Source organism: Capsella rubella, unplaced genomic scaffold, assembly GCF_000375325.1.
Source record: "Capsella rubella cultivar Monte Gargano unplaced genomic scaffold, Caprub1_0 scaffold_5, whole genome shotgun sequence".
Lineage (NCBI taxonomy): Eukaryota > Viridiplantae > Streptophyta > Magnoliopsida > Brassicales > Brassicaceae > Capsella > Capsella rubella.
This window is the reverse complement of record NW_006238919.1, coordinates 1,726,972-1,751,061: the sequence shown is the minus strand read 5'-3', so window position 1 is coordinate 1,751,061 and position 24,090 is coordinate 1,726,972. Positions and strand designations below refer to the sequence as shown.

General features: G+C 33.8%; 5 protein-coding genes, 1 long non-coding RNA gene and 1 pseudogene across 7 annotated transcripts; 2 read left to right on the top strand and 5 right to left on the bottom strand.

The window, feature by feature from the left end:
- Positions 1 to 123: 123 nt before the first annotated feature.
- Positions 124 to 2,145, top strand: LOC17886537 (tRNA (guanine(10)-N2)-methyltransferase homolog). The gene is made up of 5 exons (XM_006290956.2): positions 124 to 601; positions 723 to 1,040; positions 1,123 to 1,197; positions 1,281 to 1,355; positions 1,450 to 2,145. Exons 1-5 carry the CDS (start codon positions 188 to 190, stop codon positions 1,999 to 2,001), a joined length of 1,434 nt encoding a protein of 477 aa, XP_006291018.1. The 5' UTR covers positions 124 to 187; the 3' UTR covers positions 2,002 to 2,145.
- Positions 2,135 to 4,949, bottom strand: LOC17886366 (eukaryotic translation initiation factor 4B1). The gene is made up of 3 exons (XM_006290780.2): positions 3,556 to 4,949; positions 2,603 to 3,028; positions 2,135 to 2,451 (listed from the first exon to the last, which is right to left on the bottom strand). Exons 1-3 carry the CDS (start codon positions 4,770 to 4,772, stop codon positions 2,427 to 2,429), a joined length of 1,668 nt encoding a protein of 555 aa, XP_006290842.1. The 5' UTR covers positions 4,773 to 4,949; the 3' UTR covers positions 2,135 to 2,426.
- A 1,923-nt stretch (positions 4,950 to 6,872) lies between these two features.
- LOC111830440 (F-box protein At2g16450-like) lies at positions 6,873 to 8,039 on the bottom strand. The gene has a single exon (XM_023782284.1). The coding sequence runs from the start codon at positions 8,037 to 8,039 to the stop codon at positions 6,873 to 6,875; it is 1,167 nt and encodes a 388-aa protein (XP_023638052.1).
- Positions 8,040 to 8,693: 654 nt separating this feature from the next.
- On the bottom strand, positions 8,694 to 10,317 carry LOC17887211 (UDP-glycosyltransferase 71B7). The gene has a single exon (XM_023782609.1). It carries the CDS (start codon positions 10,239 to 10,241, stop codon positions 8,772 to 8,774), a length of 1,470 nt encoding a protein of 489 aa, XP_023638377.1. The 5' UTR covers positions 10,242 to 10,317; the 3' UTR covers positions 8,694 to 8,771.
- Positions 10,318 to 12,825: 2,508 nt separating this feature from the next.
- On the bottom strand, positions 12,826 to 14,810 carry LOC17885427. Of its 2 annotated transcripts, none has more exons than XR_002834075.1 (3): positions 14,731 to 14,810; positions 13,297 to 14,625; positions 12,826 to 13,193 (listed from the first exon to the last, which is right to left on the bottom strand). It is a non-coding gene; the product is annotated as an uncharacterized LOC17885427 (long non-coding RNA). The 2 variants fall into 2 exon arrangements; XR_002834074.1 differs by having other exon boundaries at positions 12,826 to 13,568; positions 13,763 to 14,625.
- Positions 14,811 to 20,919: 6,109 nt separating this feature from the next.
- LOC17887517 (indole glucosinolate O-methyltransferase 1) lies at positions 20,920 to 22,813 on the top strand. Its single transcript, XM_006291224.2, has 4 exons — positions 20,920 to 21,454; positions 21,604 to 21,914; positions 22,040 to 22,104; positions 22,208 to 22,813. Exons 1-4 carry the CDS (start codon positions 21,000 to 21,002, stop codon positions 22,532 to 22,534), a joined length of 1,158 nt encoding a protein of 385 aa, XP_006291286.1. The 5' UTR covers positions 20,920 to 20,999; the 3' UTR covers positions 22,535 to 22,813.
- On the bottom strand, positions 22,809 to 23,806 carry LOC111830746 (annotated as a pseudogene).
- Between the last annotated feature and the right edge of the window lie 284 nt (positions 23,807 to 24,090).

Sequence of the window (24,090 nt, the reverse complement as noted above, 5' to 3'; positions counted from 1 at the left end):
GACAGCTAACGGGGTATTTTCGTAATTCTATTGAAAGGGCCTAAATTAATGGGCTTTATTATAGGCCCATGTATAAGGGTTTTGAAGAAGGGGTTTTAGAGTTTTAGTCGCCGTCGTCTTCGTTTCTTCCGTCTCCGTCTTCTGAGTTCTGTTGTCAAATTAGGGTTTTGGATTTTGGGGGAAGAAGATGTGGTTTCTTTGTGTCTTCTATCACAGACTATTAGACTTCAGAAAGCCAGAAGTTGAAGCTTTAGCTGAACTCTTCGGAGAAGAGATTGCAGAGAATGAGTCTCTTCAATGGCGTCTACCTGAAAATCACCATAACGATACTCCATTCCACTTCGTTCAGCTTTCATCTGAAGAAATCGCTCGTAATATTGCTAAGAGAAGCATATTGGTGAAAGGAATGTATGAGCTTTGGGGTGAAGGGACTTGTTATGAAGAGCTTCAAGACTCGATTCAAAGTTACCCTGATTCTCGGAAGCTTCCTTTTCTCACTTCTGGTTCAACCTTTAGGATCTCTGTTGAAACTTTCGGAAAGGCTTTAACTTTTGAAGAGCAGAAGGATCGAATCCAGTCACTTACTTATATCCCATTTGAGGTATAATCTCCCTTTCTGGTTTCAGTCTCTTTAAAGTGTGTATCTTTATTTTATTTTTTTGTTCAAAAAAGTGTGTATCTTTATGTGTATATGATTTTTTTGGTGATTTTGATTGGTGTAGGGTCGAGTTAACTTGAAGAACCCAGATCACAACTTTTTTCTGATGGAGATGATTGAATCTGAAGAGAACAATGGACTTCAACCTATTCTACAGAGAAGGATCTTTTTTGGGAGGGAGGTTGGTTTTGCTGATAGGAAGCTTTTACCTACATTTCAGTTAAAATCTCGTACTTACCTTGGCCCAACTGCTATGGATGCTGAAATGGCTTTCTTAATGGCTAACCAAGCCAAAGCTACTTTGGGGAAACTAGTGTATGATCCTTTCGTTGGTACTGGGAGTATTCTTGTCTCTGCTGCGCAGTTTGGCGCAATGACTATGGTTTGCAAACTATTCACCTCAGTTTCTTGATCCGTTTTTGTGGTTTCTGGATCTCAAGCTTACAAAAGAGTTGTTGTATTAGGGTGCAGATATTGATATCAGAGTAGTTCGTGATGGACGTGGTCCAGATTGTAATGTTTGGAGTAATTTCAAGCAGGTTAGTGGTGTAACTTCTTCTTGTTATGTTTCTTTCTATCATTTCGATATCTCGGGTTCTTACATATGTTATCCCTTATGCAGTATGGATTACCTACGCCAGTTGCTCTACTTAGAATGGATAATAATCTTCCTCCTTGGCGTTCTGGGCTAAAAGAGGTAATGCACTCTCTCTCTCTGGTTCTTTTATTATTATCCTTGGCATATTGAGTCGTGATCACTGAGTTTATGTTATATGTATCAATCAATCCAGATCTTTGATGCAATTATCTGTGATCCACCTTACGGAGTTCGAGCTGGTGGACGTAAATCTGGTGGCAGGAAAATCCTAAGAGGAACAGTGGACCCTTACACTGTCCCTGATGATAAAAGAGCAGATCACATTCCATCCACTGGTGCCTATAGTCTAGTTGAGTGTGTTCATGATCTGCTTCACCTTGCTGCAAGAATGCTGGTAATGAAAGGCAGGCTTGTCTTTTTCTTCCCGGTTTTGAGAGATGAGACTGGCGGGGAGGTTAAGTTCCCTGAGCACCCGTGTTTCAAGTTAGTTGCGGTCTCTGAACAGATCCTGAGCTCGCGATATAGTAGGGTCCTACTAACTATGGTGAAAGTAGAGCCTTATAGTGAAGAGATTGAAGAAGCTGCTCGTTTAATGCATTTAGAGTTTAGAGAGAATCATCTTAGGTGGTTAGAAGATGGTAATATTCATTCCTCTGTGTTTAAACCCATTGATTCTTCTCAGATTCACACTGATCCCAAAACCTTCAAAGATCCAAAACCTAAGTATAGAGGGAAGTATGTGTAACCCATTGAGTTTGTGTTAATTCTGTTGTATTCTGTTGGATTCTTTTTTATCCTGAACGTTGTCTTTCTTGTTGTTCTAATACAAATAGAGTTATTGGCAAACAAATGTGTTAACAAATTACAAAGAAAGGAGATAAAGAAACCAGGATTAACTACAAAAAATATAACAATCAAGATTCGAAAAAGTCCTTAAAACATAACAAAAGAGACACATTCTCTTGACACACACGCCTTCGCTGAGTAGAAGACCAAAACAAAACAAGGAGGCTCCGATTCCGAAGATGAACCAACAACAAAAAAGAACAAAGATTAGGGTTTTTATGAATATTTATTAATGAAATTAACACTTCTCTAAGTCTTCTTCAAAATCTGGGACTTGTGTAGTAGTTAAACATATCCCACATTTGGTTGTTCTTCATTTCCTTCTTACCATCCTTCCCTAGAGGAAGACCTGTCGAAACCGAGTTCAGAAATTAATATGACAGATACTGTTTCTGGTTAAACTTAAGAGATATGAGCCTAAATGCATCCAAATTGTATAAAGTGTATAGTCTCTTGACTTCAAGGGAAAATGAGAGTTAGATAGTAATAGACTAACTAACCTGTTGTTGAAGAATCCACGCTCTTTGCTTCCTTGGAAGTTTCTTCGCTGATCATCGACAGGTCTAACCCAGGCATCGACTGCACCACGTGATCTGGGTCTCTCTGTGGACTCAAAACTCCTGGTTTCATCGACTGATCCACCCCGGGAATGTGTTCTTTCTGAATATGTACCTGTTCTGCCTGCACCAGACCCGGGCCTCTCAATTGGTTTCTGCCTGAACCTGACTTTGTCATCCAACTCACGAGTTAGAATTTCCAGATTTTTCTCTTTCCCGCGTAATATTTCTGGTAAATCATTGTGATTATTATTACTGCCGGGTTCTTGTTCAGATTCCTTGATCTCTGGAGCAATGGATTCTTTCTCGAGTTTTTTCCTTAGCTCTTCAATCTCTTCCTTCAACATCTTCTCCTCTTCTGTTTCAGGCCTGGAAAAGTTGTTTTTTCACAACACAGAGATCAACACAAAGAATCACACAAGATGCATAGCAAAATCTAGATGGAGACTAGATCATGCACAAAGCAAAGAAAATACCCAAGAGAAACAAGCAGCAGCTATCTAACAGGCTCTGAAACTCAAATGAAAATGCACTGATGGGAATAACCAAGAAGACTCTACAACTAAATACAAAGAATCCAATCAAATAACAGCCATTAGGGATATGAAATCTAAAGCATACATGGCAAACTATTTTTGGTTAACAGTTTCAAACATTTTAATCTCCAAGATTCATCCAACTACATAAATATTGATTATTGGGGGATAATGATCAAGCAGTTAAATATTACTTCAAAATTCTTAACTTTCTGTTTGAAGCATTGGTCAAATAGAAAATCAACATGCAGCAAAATGAGATCATTATAAAATTCAATACTCAGATAACTACAGCAACATAGAGTTGAAACAGATCCACAATCCTTGGTAAAAATTAAAAGAATCCAAATGAATAAGGACCTGTCAACTCTGCGATGTTCGAGTTCCATATCCATTTTACGCCAATCCTTCCCTTGTTCCTCCAACAACACTTCTCGAGGCTTCGCATCACCAAAAGGATTCACCTTTGGTCTCGGTTTCACCACATTATTCAATCCTGAACTCTCAGACCTGTTAGATTGGGCACTAGAAGGCCTGCTTGAATGGGCGCTCGTAGGCCTACTCGTTTGGGAACTTCCTTTCTTAGCCTCAATCTCTGAGTCAATCTTCTTCCAGTCCAAACCTTTCTCCGCCAAAACCTCTTCCCTCGGTCTAGCTGCCCCAAACGGGTTAGGCTTACTCGTCTTCTCAATAACAGGTGGAGTCTCACTAGTTCCTGACTCAACAACCTTTCGTGGTTCCAGAACCAAACGTCGACGTTCCTCCTGAACACCACCCCCAACTACTTCTCCTCTGGCCCATCGGTCAGATTCACGGCCTGAATCACCAAAACCCGACCCAAACGTAGATGATCTAACCGGTGCTTGCTTTTTCCCTGCACCCCAATTATCAACATCATCAGCTCTAGATAACCCACCACCTCCACCAGCGCCTCCGAAACCACCTCGGTCGCCTCCTCTGTCCCCTCCGTAACTACCTCTGTCGCCTCCAAAACCACCGCCGCCGCCACCATAACGACCTTGTCGTCCTTGATCAAAAGAAGGAAGTGGTTTCTTCGCTTTCCCCCAATCATCAACCTCGTCAGCCCTAGAAGGTTGAGGAAAATCCGAAACCCTAGACTGATTCCCCCTCCTATCATCATCAAATCCACCACCGTAAGGTCTCCTTCCACCACCACCACCCCAAGAACCATCAGAATCATCACGATCTCTCCCCATTCTTCCAGGACCTCCACCAGAAGAACGACCACCATAAGAAGAGAACCCACCACCTAAACGACCAGGCTGCATTTCATCCTCAGAGCGTTGCCTTGGACCAGTGGGTAACTGAAGAATCTCTTGCGGAGTCAATCCAACAGAGTTCCTACCTCCAGGTGCTGTGTAACCACCTGTGTTAAACTCAGATAAACTCATCTTCTTCATCTTCCTAGACTTAGCATTAATCGCAGCTTCTCTCAGGCTAGGAAAACTCTGTGTATCCGCCGTCGCAGAAGCAGCTTCCGCCGCTTGTTCTTCATCGGCACGCTCTGCTTCATCAGCCCAAGCCCCAATTCCAATCCCACCCCAAGGTTTCGACATCAAATTCAAGAAATCAGAATCTGATCAAATTCACACTCAGATCTGAAACGGAGAACAGCGAAATTCAAAATCGGAAAAAGATAAACAGATCTAGGGTTCCGATGAGAGCTTGAAACCGTCAGAGTAATTTTATTCCTTTTGCGTGAAGATTGAAATATAAAAAAAATTGGGATTTATTCTCTCTTTGAAGCTGTTTTTTTTTTTCTTTAATTTGTGTTGCATGCTTCTCAACGAAGGAGAGATGGGTGGAGAAATCGAGTCACCACGTGTTATAATTGCGCGTGAGATACACGAACCAGTGAGTAGAGAGAGCTGAGAGGACTTTGAATGTGTTAGTTAGCACACGCGATGTGTAGGAAAGTGACTGTTGACTTAATGAAATGAACGGTCATAAATCTATCATTTAAACTGTTTGTTGTCAACAAATTAAATACGTAATTGTACTCTTAATTAAATCCTTTCACTGATCTTTAAATTTTTTTTGTGAAATTATTATTATTTAATAGCATGTGTTCGAGTATTTGGTTTGATTTCGGATGATATATTATACGATTTCAAATATTTTTGATAGTGAGGTTTAGGATTCATTTAGATATTGGAATTTTGGTTTGAGTTTGTTTCGGTTGTTTTTGGTATGTTTTTAGGTACTTGAAATAGTATAAATACTTTTAAAATAGTTAATTTTTGATTAAATTTGAATAAATCTCTGTCTAAAACATCCCATATTTTGATTAATTTCAATATTTTTGGTCACTTTATCGAAAATTATATAATATTTACCATAATTTTGGTAATTAAGTTATATCAAATCTAAATAAAACTAAGACTTCAGATATATAAATTATATAATATAAATATATTTTGGATATGTCGGATACTCAATTTGGTTCTCGGTTTGGTATTGGTTAGTTCTTTTTTTTTTTTGGTAATCGGTATTGGTTAGTTCTGGTTATAACGTTTATGATCCATTCGGTTATTGTGTTGATCTCGGTTTGGTTCGGTTTCTTTTCTTTAATTTGTTTTGTTTCGAATATTTTAGCGATAACTAGTCAAATATGACATAGTTATTGTATTACATGCTACAAAGTTAAAAATGCAACAAAATAAATGGAAATAGTAAAAACTATATATATATATATATACATATCTATCTTTCATATAGTGTATATATACGACTATTCTCTATCTAGTAGACTAGTACTTCTTCCGTTTTTAATTAATTGTCGTTTCTGAGTTAAAATTATATTTTAAAATAGTGTTCGTTTTAGATTTCTAATGCAAATGTTTGGTAAAAAATTTAAATTCATTCTATGTTGTTTAATGTTATGACCAATTATAAAATTAGAAAATATATTAAAAATAATAACATAGAAACTTTAATTATCTTCTTAATTTGGGTATACATATCTTAAACGACAACTAATTAAAAACGAAGAGAGTAATTGCTTTTTTTTAATTATAAACTAAGTAATTACAAAGTTTGGATACGTTTCTGAGATATACGAACCAGGAGAAACATATCTTTTAGAGACTGATCAAGTTCCAAAAATACAAACAAACTCGATGATAAGACCATCTCCAAAGGGGGAGGCTTAACATAAAAGTTTAGAATTTGTGCTTATTAAAGGGATTAAAAATAAATCATAATGTGTAAAAATTTTTAAATTTAATAAAAATTTGTTTAACACCCCAAATTAAGCATCTCCCTTTGGAGATGCTCTAAGCTTTAGAGAACACATGTTTTAGTATTTTATTTGCGTGTCTTGGCAAAGTTTTAATACAACTCGAGGCAAAGCTTTTAGAGAACACATGTTTTCAAAAACTCGGAGAAGCTAACATCTATATAACCAAAAAAAAAATTTCTTCGAACAATTGACAAAAAAACTGTTACTATCGAGATCAAACAATTAACGTAAGACTTCAGAAAAAAATGTACATGATCTTTGATTTAGCAAGGATATAAACGAATGAATCCTCACACCAAATTGAAACGAAACAAATTTGGAGTCTCCAAGCATCGATTTCAATTACTTTAGTAAACGCATAGATATCATAAGCACTATCTTCTTTCTCCTTCTCCTCTCTCAGTTTCTGATTCTGCTATGCATATTTTAGCTTTGGCACTGGAGAATGGAATGACTTGAGTAGTTTTAAATCATTAACATCAAGATCCTCTACATGGTTTACAAAAGTACGAACGGTAAAACCATTATCACTCGCCGCTTCACCAAAACCTTTGATTTCAACACGCTGGAGTCTATTCCTTTCGGGACTAAAATAGTAAACATAAAACAGTTCTTTAGGTCCACACCACTTCGTTGAAAACACAATGTCACCCGAAGCGGTCGCTCCAACGACGTAACGACAGAAACATTTATCATCAGTCGTCAAAGTGTAGGCATATTTGGACCATTCCTTTTTCTCAACATCATCTAGAACCCACATATGCAACTCTTTAATGGCATAATCATCCCCCCAATAAATCAGAGCTAATTTCCCCTTGTAGTCTATCAATTCACCAATCTTTTCAAATTCAATAAACGTGATTTTCTCAGACCTAACATCAAAACAAACTATCACTAACTCAGGTGTTACAACATGATCATCATTAATACAATCCGTCGTGTCACCAAAATAATACACAACCCCGTTGATGCATATCCCTCCACTCGCAATATCATGTCGCAAGGAAGAAGTTACCTTACTGTACTTGATATCTCCGTCTCCAAATGTAAGAGATTTATTAGTACTAGGAGAAAATGAAAAATCCATGAACAATGCCTTGTATTGCTTATCAACCGGGTCAAACCCGAAAAAGCTATCAGCCTCTCTGCAAATGTAAGGTAAGATCGCATACCGTCCAGTGACAGGGTTAAAAATCAAAGGTCTACCCTGGAATCCACAATAATGGATATAGAACAAGCCAGAAGCATAGGCACATGAACAATGTCTTATGAAATCACAAGGTTCGATATCTGGAGAGATATTCACATGAAATTCGGCAGCTGCTACAAGATTCGACTCCTGATCATATGGATTCTCAAGCATTGCCAATGAGAAAAAGTTCCAACCGTTATTTTCTATGGCGAACAAGAGGCGCGGCTTAGCCGATGATCTGATAGAAAACAAGTTCTTGAAATATGGACTACTAAGCATTGATGCCCATGGCTTCGACACGCAACGAAACCTCGCGACTGACTTCGAAGGCAGTCTTGATAAGATCTCCATAATCAGATCATTAATCAATATCGGAGATGATGAATTCATGTTTTACGAATCAAACGAAGAAAAAGAGATGAGAAAAAAAAAAAACTTATATAGATGTGAAGTAAATTGTAAAAAAGACCTAGCTAGAAAAACCTTGCTACCAACTTATTTATATTCCCGAATTTGTTTAGTCGGTTAAGAAAATAATAATGGGCTTCTTTAACGTCAAAATGGGCCGCCATTAAGGGTAAGACATTCTATGTCTGAAGTCTGAACACGTTTTAGACTGTTTAAAAAACAAGTTTTTCAAGAGAATGACATTGTATAACTTGATCTTGACGACCTTGATGAAAAACATTGTTGTATAACTTGATCTTGAGGACCTTTATGAAATCTTTTTCGTTTGGATTGACATTATGAATCTCACCAAAAGTCGTGATCATTATCATAACTTCTCATAGAATTAGCTGCATTTTCAATGGAAACAATAAAATATTCACAATCTCATTCATAGAATCATGGGTACGTAAAAAGTATCGAGCTTGGTTTTTATTCCTTTCACTTTCCTCATCATGTACTGATGTACGTACTCGTTGTGAAAACATGTACGTTGTGTTGTGTTTGCTTTTCACTCCGTCCTCTTGATCTCCTTTTGATTATGTACAATTTATAACATAAAACTTTTTTAAAAAAAATTTATGTTATAGATAAAACGAGTTAAAGATGGCATTGACTAATATATATGATAGTTTAAACTCAATTATGCCTTATTTGGGTACACACTCATATTCTTTAATCTTTGAAACGATAATTCTTGGTAACGTCTTCAAAAAACTTATCCAACGCAATCCTCGACGACCCACCGTCCGTTAGGGCAACGTGACATTTCTTGCTCATTTCCTTAACTTTTTTCCTCACGTCACTATCCTTGTCCATGAGACACTTGAATGATGTCTCTATCTCCTCTGCTGTCACGATGACCGTCGACGTTCCCGTTAAATGATTCTCTCGCCAGTATTTCTTTATCTCCACCGCCAATCCAAGCTCCTCCACCATCATAAAGGCGTTAAACTTCTGCTCTGCGTATAACGGCCATGCAGCCATGGGGACACCGAACCAAAGGCTCTCTAGCATTGAGTTCCACCCGCAATGAGTGACGAATCCTCCAATAGCCGGATTCGCAAGCACGGCCGTCTGCGGAGCCCATCCGATCACTCTTCCTATATCTTTGGTCCGATCCAAAAATCCTTCAGGAAGAACTTCTTCTAGGTTCGTAAACTCTTTAGGAGGTTCCCTAAATATATTAGGGGATGCACGACGGAGAGACCAGATAAACCGGTGGCCACTTCGTTCCAGCGCTAGGGCGATTTCTCTTGCTTGTTCCTCACTGAAGCCTCCCAAGCTCCCAAAGCAGAGGAACACAACCGAACTGGGTGGTTGCTCGTCTAACCACCGTAAAATATCAGATGGTTTCTCGTCCTTGGAACCACCAACTTGGCTCTCGAGTTTCAACAATGGTCCAACAGGATAAACAGGAGGAGTATCACAATCACCACTTGAAAGAAACTTCAACACATAAGGTTCAAGCTCAGCAACAGTATTTATCAAAATACCCTTCATTTCTCTAAATTTTCTCGCTTGATTTACAAACATTGGGAGCGTCACTTTAGATGCGAAAATGTCAGGAAGACACTTCACCGGATAAGGACGACTCAAACCTGGAACGTTCAACACAGCTTCCGAGTCTACGTGATCACTTTCACTAACATCGTACTTGTTCTCATCGAACTGCATCTGAATATGATATGTAAGTGGGAACATTCCTGCATTTGTCGCACAAAATACATAACTCGGAACACCAAACTCTTTCGCCACATCCATCATCGACGTGGAGAATATGTCTAGGACGATCCCAACAATCCTCGGCGAGTCCGGTACCGCCGTGTAGTCTTCGACGAGTTTCGCGACGGCGCTTTTAGCCTTGGGCACCTGGTTCTCGATATGGTTTTCGAAAGTTGTCAGCTCCGATATTGGTTCGTCTTCGGCGGAGATGATCACTTTGTAGCGTAGGCGGCTGTTGGATGCAGCGGAGAGCGATGCAACGTAATCTGAAGCACCGGCTTGCCCTCCGGAAATGAAAGGAACGATGATGACGGAGATAGAAAGGCTGGTTTCACGGCTCACTAGTAGCTTCGCCATCTCCACCATTGATCGGAGATGACCGACTCCAGGAGAAGGGATGAAGACAAGCTCAAATTTCATGTTTTGTCCTTCTTCTTCTCTCTTTTTCTTGTCGGTGCTGTTACAATCCCTCCGTTCCACTTTATAACGCAATACTTGGTTTTTTTTTTGTGCATTAAGTTTAAGAGCATCCTCTATCTATATTTACGTAAAAATAACTCAACCAATAAAAGAAAATATTATAGAATATTAAAACTCACATTAAATAAAAAAAGAAACTTGAAAATAAAAGAAAATACTACCTAACTTCTAGATTCGTGACTTTTTTTTTTTTTTTTTGGTCAGAACTTTCATTCATTCTAAAGCCTCAAAAGAAGTAAGTTAATACAACATGGAACTAAAATAAAACAAGAAAAACATAGATAGGAATTCCATGAATTTTCCAAAGGGATTCTCAAAGTTTGAAAAATCTTTTGGGATTTGGAACCATAACGGATTCGATCTTCTAGACTCGTGACTATTTTCTAAATTTGTAACTATATTAGTTCTTTTGGGTAATAACTACGAGACATAAATGTTGGCTCAGATAATAGGCAGCGGTAGGGACAAAAATTGTTCCAGGAAATATTTTTTAGATTAAAAAAAAAAAAGAAAAACGTAACTAATCGCGTACCGTTACGTGTCAGTGGGGCACACGAATAATGAAAATAAAAAGTAAAGGACATCGCAATATTAGAAACGTTACTTATTGTTTTTTTCAAATTTATTTTTAGATAAAAATGGTGTGGGACACTGCCTGGGACTCCGCTGCCCTCACACAGACCACATGTGCTTGGTCACGAGCGCATTCCACTTTGCTATTTTTATTTTATTTTTAGTTTAATATTTTTGAGTTTATATACAAAATATTACAATTTGAAACATATTTTTAAAAATAATATATTTACTTGCCCGTTTATCTTTAGATTTTGAAGACGGATAGATGTAGTAGGGATTGTAAACCGGATGGTACAAAACTACTCCTTGTGTTCTTTTATTAGTCGCACGATCAGAGTCTGCGACAACAAAAATTAAAGGTCTAAATGCTTTCTTCTCCATCGTAACTGTTAAAACTGAAGTTTCTTTGCTGTGTATATTTTCTGCCGCTGAAGCTAATCGTGCGACTAACAAAAGAACACACCCAAATATTAACCGGAGATTCTTTTGTGCACATTGTCTGAGAAGCAGCTTTGATATCTGGTTTTTGAGGAAGAAACATAAAATGTGTTGGGTGAATGATTTACTAAATAACGTACGTGTATTTACGTGGGTGGTAGGGTGAAATTTTGTTTATTTGATAATGAAATCTCATGTTAGAAGTTTGGTTTTTGGATTGATATAGTTTATTCATGAAATCATTTTCTGATTCATTCAAATATTTTCAAATAAAATTGTTTGTCAAAGTTCACCAAACTTGGATAACATAAGATTTTAGTTAATAATTAATTATAAGTATGAGAACCAATAACGTTTGATTTAAAACTTTTTTTAATAAAGATTTTATCTATATGAGAACCAATAACACTTGATTTTGAACTCTTCAAATGAAGATTTTACAAATATAAATAATTAATAACACTTTATTTGGGTTAATTAGAATTAGACTTTATAAAAGTCAAATATCCAATAACATCATATATTCTATAGCTTTGAAGGCATATTCATGTTTTCTTTTAAAAAAATCTTATATACATTAATTTAAGTCTTCTGCTGTCACAAACTTAACTCACCCTAGAGATTAAACTGTATATTTTTGATAATAAATATGTTTAATAACTATATATCAAATGAATTTTATAATCAAATTTAATTAAATGTAAGTTAAGTATTTTATTAAAAACAAAAGTGAGCAAATAGATATTTGAACAAATTTCTCGCTCTATAACATACAAAAGTAAAACATCTTTCACCTAAATACTATAAACTAAAGAATTATGAAAACATTAGTTAGTTGCTTATCAAAATCATTTATCTAGTTAAAATAAAAAGGATAAATAAAACAGCTATTTATTTGTTGAAATATTTATTGCTAATGAAAATAAACTACCACACATAAATGTTTTTTTTAACCACACATAAATGTTGCCTCAAGCAAAACCACATGTGAGTGGTCCATAGAAATGATGGGTGTGGCTCATGGTGTACGAATAAGTAGATGTTTTATTTATGTTTCTGAACTATTAATTTGGTGTAGGAATAACCACATATCAAACCTACTTCCCACCATCAAACTTTGACCTCAAACTTTTATTATCTAAATTTTGTAATTGAATATAATCTATGAATTTGTGACAGTTGTAGAGTACTAGAGTAGGTAGGAGAAACAAAAAAACAAATAACATTAAAGTGTCAATTATATCCAAATCATATTTTGCGTAATATTTATAGTGGTATATACATATATATATTCTTATATTGCTCTGCTCGTTCGGATGTTTATCTTGCGGACTCTGATTCAATTAGACACTATTTCGCGTGGTTCAGGGGGTACTTGAGTACAGGGGCGGATCTAGAAAATTTATTCAACGGGGGAAAAAAAATAGTAAAAACCATCAAATACTAAATTATTGAAAAACATAAAATTGTCATATAAAACTTTTAAAACATCTTACAAAACTACCCGACGCTCATTTAACAATTGAAACCTTTTTATCACATTTTCATTTGTGACCGCTTCAAATAATTCTTTTTCAATATAGCAAACAAGACAATCACTTAGAAATTGGTCTCCAATTCTATTCCGTGCAGCTGTATTCACCAATTTCATTGCAGAAAAACATCTCTCAACACTTGCTGTAGCAACTGGTAAAGTTAGAACTAATTTCAAAAGCCTATAAACCAAGGGATGTGCAAGATGTTTTTGGGTTTTCACCATCAAACGGGAAAGCTCTCCAAGACTTTTCAGACTCTTAAATCGTTCATCTCTGCTCACATTGTCAATGTAGATATCAAGATGCTGCTCAAGAGACAAAACCTCCCCATAGCTGAAGTCATCTGGATAAAACTTAGCCAACCTCACCAATTTTTCTCTGTTAAATTCTTGGAATGAATCAAGAGGACTTAAAGAAGCCATACAAATAAGTAGATCAGTGTTTACCTCCGTAAAACGATCATTGAACTCCTGAAGCTGTAAATCTATAATAGTGTAGAAGCAGTTAACCTTATAATGATGTAGGTTGGTTATATTGGTTTTTCTTCTTGGTTTCCTTGGATCTACAAAAACGTCTTACATGACAAGCAGTTCAGCATTATGTTTCTCACAAAAAGATGAAACTTTATTCATAAGTGAATCCCATCCATCATCTCTAAGCTTCTGTAATTCTCTCTTAGTAGATTCCACCAATGACATGGCATTCAAAATATCTTGGTCTTTCCTTTGCAAAGCCATTGACAAATTCTCAGTTAATCCCAAAATAAGTAGCATAAGTTGCATATAGAACACACAATCAAAAGTGTGAAAGTACTTGAGAAGACCATATGCTTGACGTTTTTTAGAGTCTTCGACGCCTTCATTTTGGATATACTCAAGAACTTCAATGATAGAAGAAAACAACTCAACTAACCTTTGCAATGTTCTCTGATGAGAACCCCAACGAGTATTTCCAGGTCTTTGTAGCGAAATTTCTTGATTTAATCCAGTACCCGTGTTAATCTCACCACTACTAATTCCTTCCTGCACCTTTTTTCGATAAGTTTCTCGAATCATGTCTTGTCTTTTACAAGAAGCTCCAACCACATTCACCAATGTAGAAATCATATCAAAAAAATCACCAACCTCAAAGTGTTTTTTTGCGATTGCCACCACCACCAACTGAAGTTGATGAGCAAAACAATGAACATAATATGCTGCATTGTTTTCTCTAACAACCAATGCTCTCAAGCCATTAAATTCACCTTTCATATTGAGTTTCCGCCTATGTGAGTTTCTAACCTTTCAGGCTTATTCCAGAGACAAAACCCTTCTTTCACAAATGCATCACTCTCACCTTGGTTCCGTCCGTCACCTTTAAATAAGTAGCAACACAAACAAAAAGCTCTGTCTGTTGATACACTATACTCTAGCCAAGTACCGTATTTTTCAAACCAAGCTGGATTAAATCGTCTTGTTGCATTACTCATCTTTGTTCTTTTAAAAGAATGACCAGAAGGTTGACATGGACCTCTAACAAGATATTTGCGTCTTACCTCGTCTCTTTGATTCGGATGATAACTCACTATCTCTTTTCTCTTAGCTGGATCCCAAGGCAGATCATCGACATTGGTGTTATCTGGATCCAATGGTTGATCATCGACATTGGTGTTAGCTGGATCCAGTGGTTGATCATCAACATTGGTGTTAGCTGGATCCCGTGGTTGATCATCGATATTGGAGTGTGGCGTTGGTTTAGGAATTGGTTTGTAAAATTTTTTCATATTGGTGATTTAGCTATAAAACAAAAACATGTTATTAGTTAAAAATTTAGAAAACCTACAGTAATAATGTCACATCACACTATAATAATTTCTATCAAAAAGCAGGAAAAAGACTCACCAATTGATATTTGTTGACTTGCACTTGTTAATCGTCGTGTACAGCAAAAAAAACCAGAGGAGAAAAGAATAGGAGAAAAAATAACAACAAACTAGGTTTAGATCTTTAATTTATTAAGTTAGTTATTTTAGGTTTATATATTAATATTTTTGTTTGCTATATGGGTTGATAATTTGATATTGGGCTTTTGTTCGGTGGGAACAAAAAAAGAAGGAAAAACAATTTTAGTGGGGTCAGATTTTTTTTTTTCAATTTTTAATATTTTTTAATGTTAATTTTTTTTTTTTTTTGCTGGTGGCAGCTGCCCCCACCATATGATATGTGGGTCCGCCCCTGCTTGAGTAAGCCGCCGGCGGATAAGACTCAAGAAAACCCTCCATGGCTCTTGATACCATATGAGTGGTCATGGGCTTCTAACTCTATAAAAATGTCGTGAGGAATAAATTCAAAATTAGGGGCTATTATTAGTTTGTGAGTTATATGGAGTTTTAATGACTTTATATGTTAGGTAGAATCTGTTGTTATTTAATCAAGATTTTACAAAACTCTTTACAAATTTGGTGTTATTAGTTATTGATTTGTAAAGAGTCATTCAAAATCTTAATAAATATAGAGTTATTGGATACAGAGTTTTACAAAGTCATTAAAAGTTCTGTGTTATTCAATTAAAACAAAAGAATCTCTGATTGTTAATGAATTAAAATTTTATGTTATTGGTTTATGATTTTAAACACTCTTCTTTACAAAATAAAGTCATGAAAAGTATCTTATAAATATAGAGATTGTTTGAGAGACTTTACAAGACTTTAAAATAACTAATCAACAACTAAGGGGGTGTTATTGGATTCTAACTTATAAAGAATTTAGATGACTCTGCTAAAATCATATATTGTATGATTTTAAAAGATTTTTTAAGAGTTTTATATAATCTTGTTGATTAGTTTTTTTAAAGTCTTGTAAAGTATCTCAAACAATCTCTGTATTTCTAAGATACTTTTCATGACTTTACTTTGTAAAGAAGAGTGTTTAAAATCATAAACCAATAACATAAAATTTTAATTCATTAACAATCAGAGATTCTTTTGTTTTAATTGAATAACACAGAACTTTTAATGACTTTGTAAAACTCTGTATCCAATAACCCCATATTTATGAAGATTTCGAATGACTCTTTACAAATCAATAACTAATAACACCAAACTTTAAAAGAGTTTTGTAAAATCTTGATTGAATAACGACAGATTCTACCTAACATATAAAGTCATTAAAACTCCATATAACTCACAAACCAATAACACCCCCTAAGATTTTCTTCCACATTTGTAAAAAATAACCATTAATACCTCTATTTGTTATCTTCTTAAAAAAATATCCACTTCTAAGTACAAAATGACTAGTTTACTCTCTTTTAGTAGAATTAATGATAAATAAAATAATATCAATCTAAAAACTTCTCGCCAAAATTATTTTTCCTACCAGAAAATTTTCCGCGATTTCTTGAAACCTTGTAAATATTTTAAAAACTCTTATAAAATCCTTTAAAATATCTTCTAAATACTTTTAAAGTAATTCAAAACATTTTAAAACCCTAGTAAACCTTGTAAAATTATTGTAAAATTGTTGTAAATCTTTTTATAACCCTTAAAAAATTTATGATCGTGGTAAATCATTTCAAAACTTTTATAACCTTTGTAAGTCCTTTTAATTCTTGTAAATCCAAACTCTTTGTAATTTATTAAAACTCTTGTAAATACGTTAAAAACTCTTGTAATTCTTTATAAATCCTATAAACTTCTAAAACCCTAGTAAATTCTTTAAAAAATATTTGAAAACCCTTGTAAGTTCCTTTTTAACCCTTGTAAATGTCTTTTAAAACTCTTTAAAAATTTTAGTAAATTTTTAAAAACCCTTTGAAAATCTTTAAAAAACCCTTGTAAACCCTTTAATAAAGCCATCGTAAATCCTTTTAAACCCTTTGAAAACCATTAAAAGTTTTAAAAAACCATTACAAATCTCTTGAAAACCATTTAAAAACCTTTGTAAATCTTTTTTTAAAAATCCTTGTAAATTCTGTAAAAACACTCTTTAAAATCTTTGTAATTTTTTTAATTCCAAGATTACCGACCCTGAAGCATTTTAAGGGTTTAAATGTAAACCCATAAATCACTTATTAAATAGGGGCATATATGCATATTTGAACGCTTTATTAATTTTTGTGAAATGTGTCAAAATGACATTCTTTGTTATTATGTAGTTTTTTTAATTGCCTTGAGAGTAATAATTAATATTATATATTTTTAGATTTTGTACAAAAGCTTTAATATATTAATGTATGGTTTGAGCTTCTCAAGCTTTCTCCAAAATTAGATTAGGCCGCGAAGATTACGCATGTATGTAGTAATGTAAATTTTAACATCTTACTAAAACATGTTATATAGCACAGAACCTAATTTTAATGGAAAGCCTTTGAGGGTTTGACCCTTACCTAGAATCATTCGTTGTAAACAAAGCCTCACTTTTATGGCTAGCTACTAAAACAAGATACGAAATTATATTAAACAGTTTCGCATTCGCTTATGGCATTTTAGATTTATAAGATTATCCACATAAACATGTGAATAAAATTCTTTAATTTGTGAGTTACTATACATTAAATTTTTTTAATCCAATCAAATTGATTTTCCAAAAATTTATATATAATCCATAGTTTTCTGATAAATTTCTGAGAAAGAAACATATATACTAGTAAAAAAAATACATATAGCCACTTGGCAGCCGCGAAAATTCGTGGTTATAAGGTAATTTTTTTAAAAACAGCCACGAATTTTTTAAGCTACGATGCTATAGCCACGAATTTTAAGGAACAACCATGAATTTTAAGGCACAGCCACGAATAGTCAAGTGGCCGTAGAGATTTTTTTTACTAGTATAGCATCGAAGGGATAGCATTTGAAAACCAGCTGTCAAAAGCACATATATACAGTAAAACCTCTATAAATTAATAATGTTGGGACCATGAAAATCTATTAATTTATAGAGGTATTAATTTATCGATAAATTAATAATTATTAATTTATAGAGAGATTTTCCTAATTTGAAAGTTTTTTCAGAAAAATATTTAAAAATGAGATTTAATCATGATAATTAGTATTTTATTTAATCAATCACAAAGAAAATAATAATTATTATGTCTTGAAAGAGAATGCTAACAATTTTTGATATAGTAAAATATTAGAAATAAACTCTAACAAAAACTAATGTGTCTATATATACATATATTTTGAAAATTTTACCTAATTATTAATTTATAATATTATTGGGACCATATATTTACAAAGGATTTTCAAAAAAATTATTATCTTATTATTTTATCGAAATATGTCTAAAATTACACTGGTACCAACTTGTGACCGGAGAAATTTATTAATTTATAGAGATTATTAATTTATCGAGTATTAATTTATAGAGGTTTTACTTTACTATGGTCTATGGTTAATGGTCTCGTTATTTTCTCCTCGTTTAGGACATTAATCTGCTTAACCGTCGATATATACTCTCACTGTCTCACACACGTACTTTTGCCTGAGAGTGCTTGTCACCTCAAGAAAATATGCATTAGAAAATTTGACTCGACCATCAACTTCCTAGGAACCCTAATGAGATACCTTTATATAATCATATCCTATATGTTTAGGGCAATCATATCGTATATACTAATTCATGACACAAAATTACATAAACATAGCTTATATAAGCTTATAGAGAATCATAAGACATAAATACAAAGATATTTGTCATGAATTAGTATATACAATATGATTTCCCTAAACATATGGGATATGATTATATACGGTATCTCATTAATTAAACCGTATACCACAAACAACTTAAAGAGTATATTAACTCAGTTTTATACCCAGGAGTAAAGGAATTCATATCCACCAAAACGATAAACTTTCCAAGTAGATTTGTATTACATAATGTTGTTACCAGATCGATGCATGCTGTCATGCTGAGATCACAAATCTTTCATAAATAATGGTCATAATTAACAAAATCGTTTCTAATGGGTCTTGCAAAAGTGTATGGGTCAATCTAGTGTTTGATGTTCTGAACAAGTTTCACGAATACGGAATAGTATACATATATATCCTGCCATGCATTTGGATGAAAATTCCAAAAATATATAGCAGCCTAAGTTTAGATTTCGTATTCGAAATAGTATGATTTTTTGTCGGTAAAGATAACAAAACGCTTTGTATAATTCTATCCACGTGATAAATATTTGTGAGGACCATATTAGATCGAATGGAACGCCAACTTCTCGCAGAGACATAAATGACTGGGTCGACCAAATTTATGTCTGGTTCCAGAAAAAAAAAAAAAAAAAAAGAGATAGATGACTGAATCACTGGCAGAGCCAGAAAATTTTGTAATAGATGTCATAAATTATTTGTAAGAAAAATACAAAAAAATACAAAAAAATCAATTATCTATATATATAAAGTTAGTTTTTTCTCTCTTCTCATGATGCCACCTAAGCATTCACATAAGCCACATTTTTGTTTAAACATTAAAATAAATTAAAAACATTCATTTAATACATATTTATGTTACTTATTTAATTAATAGAAAGTTTATATAAATAAAAATAAATTATGTAAAAAATGAAATGTTAAAATAAGAAAAACAATACTTTAATTTTTTATTAATGGTAATAATATAATTCAACTTTCACTTTAAATTGATCATAATTTAATATTTTAAATATGTTACTGATTTTTAGAATGGAAGTAAAATTTAAATTTATGGTAGACTAAAACAAAATTTATGTAATTGTATATATAAAATTATAAAGAGGAAAAAATGAAAGTGAAATATTAGTTTATAACATGATCAAAAAGAAAAAAATGATATTTCATAAATTGAATCAAGTGCTTTTAATCCAAATTTGAGTATTGAAAAATAATAATTAAAGAGAAAATAATTATAATATTTTTTGAAAATCAATTAAAATAATAATAAAATATCACAATATGAATAAAAAATCAACGAAACAAAACTATAAACCTCCCGCGCGGAGCGCGGGTCAACTGCTAGTAATATCATAAAAACAAGATAAAAGAAAAAAATAGTGGACCAAAAAAATACAACCCGAAAAACTAAACCGAATCAAAATAATAAATAAATTTATTTTGTGGTTAATTTAAGGGGGAATTTTAAAAATACCTCTTTTCCAATACCACTTTTTAAAAATACCACACTTTCTAAATTTATCAAAAAGTAACTATATAATTTGAAATTTATCAAAAACGTATGTATAAACTTATATTTATAGACACAAATTATCTTTATATGTGTGTAAATTTATATATATGTTTCATAAATACCGTATAAATATCTTTTAAAAATCATTTAAAAACATTATAAAAACTGTGTAAACCGTTTAAAAACCTTATAAAAACATTATAAATACCGTTTAAAATCTTTTAAAACCTTATAAATATTTGAATTTAGTCTCCCAGTAGTAATGATGATCTCGATATACTTTATTAACCATATAAAAGTTTATAATTTTTCATATTTGAAAATGGGTATTTTTGAAAATGAATAGAAAAGAAGGGTATTTTAAAAAAAAGGTAAACCACAAGGGTATTTCTCAAAAATTCTCTTAATTTAAATACCCATTTGGTTGCTATTTTTTTTATTACGTTTTCGATTGTTGGTTTGGTTTGGTTAAATCTATTATATCGTAAAACCGAAAAAGTTGATCGACAACCAAACCGATCGAATAACATACAATTTTATATAATTTAATTTTTATTGGGTTATATTTGGATAAATATTTGATGGGGGTAAAAATATATTAAGAAGAGGGTCAATTTTTTTAAAGAAATATTAAAACCTAAGCTACTTTTTGAAAAATCACGGGTGTCAATGTACGTTGGCTCCACCACAATGCGAAAACTTGTTGAGGTAGATATTTTTTTTTTTTTTCTTTTTTTGGTTTTGTAAAATGTTTCGGACATTATTCTTATGTTTCAAACATAATTATTGGGATAAAATGCAAACAAAACCTAGACATTAGTTTAATTTGGGTGATGCTTTCGTTAATCCGGGAAATATTTAGGTTGTGAACACGGCTTCCGAGGCTTCGCCCTATAAAGTGGCAGCAAATGTGGACTACAAAGTTCATCAGCTCCCACTTAGTCTTACCATCTCTATATATTTGGTATCTATATCATCGTATTTGGTAACAAGCAACAACAATGGCAAACCATCTCCAAGATCCCTTAACCACTTCCCCCAAGGAAGAGCAACATTTCGACGAAGAAACAGTGAGCTTGCAAGCGGAGAAGATCTTGTACACTACTGGCTTCCCTATGGTTTTCAAAACGGCCTTGGAACTTGGCGTCATCGACACACTTGCTGCTGTAGACGAAGGCGTGTGGCTCTCGTCTTATGAGATTACACTTCGTCTCCCAACCAAACCCAAGAACCCGCACGCAGCGACTATGTTGGACCGGATGCTCTCATTACTTGTTACTCACTCAGTCTTAAAGTGCCGTACGGTTGAAACGGGAAACAACGGTCAAACCAGAAAATCCGAGAGAGTTTATGCAGCTGAACCGGTTTGCATGTTTTTCTTGAACCGTGGCGGCGGCTCCGGTTCTCTTGCGACTATGTTGATGGTTGGCCTAAGCGAAGACTTTCTCAAGACTTGGTACGTACTACAATACTTATACAAGCCAAATAACTTATATACTTAGATTATGAATTACATTAACATTCATTATCCCCGTTTTAACCCAAACCTTATAATAAAACCAGTTTGCAAAGAAAATAACTGATTATTTATTTTTTTTCCTCTAGGCCGCATCTCAAAGATATGATATTAGAAGGAACGGATGCATTCACCGCTTCGCATGGCATGAAACTTTTTGAATACATTGGTTCAAACAAACGGTTCGGTGAGATGTTTAACCGGTCAATGTTAGAAGTTTCTACCATGACCATGAATAGAATTCTACAAGTATACAAGGGATTCGAAGATGTAAACACTTTAGTGGATGTGGGAGGAGGATATGGACAAGTCATAGGTTTAGTGACTTCCAAGTATCCTCATATTAAGGGCATCAACTTCGACCTAGCCAAGGTCATAACCAATGCTCCTCTTTATCCAGGTACACTATACAGTATAACTGATTAAGTCAACAAGTTGTTCTTGAAATTGCTAATTTTGGTAATCCTTCAAAATTTTATAATGAATATTATATTTTATCTTTCGTAAATTGCATTATATATGTAGGAGTGGAGCATGTTTCAGGAGATATGTTCAAAGAAATTCCAAAAGGAGATGCCATCTTCCTGAAAGTATGTTCATATATATATAATCAATTTTTAATGGAAACATTAAAGATATATAAAATTTCGTATTGGTCAACCACAATATATTAACTACGTAAATTAATGACAGTCGATACTACATGATTGGAGCGACGAAGATTGTGTAAAGATTCTAAGAAATTGCTGGAGAAGTCTTCCGAACAAAGGAAAAGTGATACTAGTCGAGCTTATTATGCCGGTGGAACCAAAGATGAACGATACTCCTTCTAACATTGCATTTGGTATGGACATATTCATGTTAACACAATGCTCAAATGGTAAGGAGAGGTCATTTCCACAGGTCGAGACTCTTGCCTTAGATTCGGGTTTTATTCGTTGTAAAATCATTTGTCATTCCTATTCATATTGTGTTCTCGAATTACACAAAGAGGTTCCAGATTTCTCCAACGAGAAGTAAGATTCATCATAAAGCATGAGGTGAAGTAAATGGAGTGATGTCTGATAAAGTACGATGTCTGATTGCAGTAGCGTATGATGTATGATGTGGGAAGTAAGAATAAAATATGTGTAAAATAAGTTAAAAATAATATGCTATGTAATATTATTTGAGACATGTATTATACACCAAGCTTGGCGAGGAGATATCATCGGAAGCTTGAGTGTCTAAAATTCTAAAAGGTGTTTGTAATCTTTTGAGTGTTTTTTAATAATAAAAATTTTGTTTTGTTTTGAAAAACACTTAAACACTTTCTATATATTAGTCTTCTATATCTTGATCATGTTAAAGCTCTTACATGATTGTATCCTTTATGTGTCTGTAAAGTCGTCAATATATACCTTGTTTCATCAAAAGAAACTACTATTTTACATCGTATCTCACCTTCCTATGTTTTTTTCAGTTTTTGTAACACCCTACTCCTGTTTTCTTTCTCTAGATCAATTTGTTTGGATATCGTTAGGGGTGTCAAAATGGGTTGAATTTAATGGCTTAACTCAAACCAATCCAATCCATGAACCTAATGAGTTGGAATTTTGGGTATTAACGGATTAATGGGTTAAATGAGTTAATGAGTTGGTTTGGGTTTGGATCACATTTAGACTTAAATGGTTTATGAATTGATACAAAAACCCATTGATGCATACCCCACCACTCTTAATATCATGTCGCCAACAAGATTTTACCTTTCTCCACTTCATATCTCCATCTTTAAATGTAAGAGTTTTATGATCACTAGGACCAAATGGATAAGCCATGGACAATGCCTTGTATTGCTTGTCAATAGGCTCAAACCCGAAAAGGTTATATTCCTTTCGGATAAACATTGCATACCGTCATGTGACGAGGTTACATATCAAGGGGTAGCCTGGTATCGACAACCATAGACATATAACAAGCCAGAAGCATATCCACATGAAAAATGTCTTACTTCACTATGATAATATATATCTATATCGTCTAAAGAGAACTTCACATGAAATTTGGCGGTTGCTACAAGAGCCGATTCTTCATATGGATTCTCCAGCTGAGGCAACGAAAAGAATCTCCAAACACCGTCTTCTTCTAAAGCAAAAAGGATATGGTCAAAAACAACTCCTTGAAATATGGACTACCAAAATTTGATGCTCATAGCTTCGACACACCACGAAACCTTGCGATTGACTTCGAAGGAAATCTCAATAAGATCTCCATGATGAGATCATTAATCAATATGGGGGATGATGAATTCATTTTTTATGATCAAACGAAGCAAGAGAGATGATTATAAAAAACTTATATACAATATCAAGCAAATGATAAATAAAATCAAAGACCTAGAGAAACCTTATTACCTAGCTAGTACCATTTTATACCGAATAAATACTTTGCGTTCATCTATATTAGTTTAGCTAATGAAAATAGAGATATATGCCATGTAATATGTATTTAAAGTAAATCAAAATTAAATATGAAAGTAACACTGATTAAAGGAAAGAAAATCGGTATATTTTTAATTAGAGGATTTGTTAGAAATA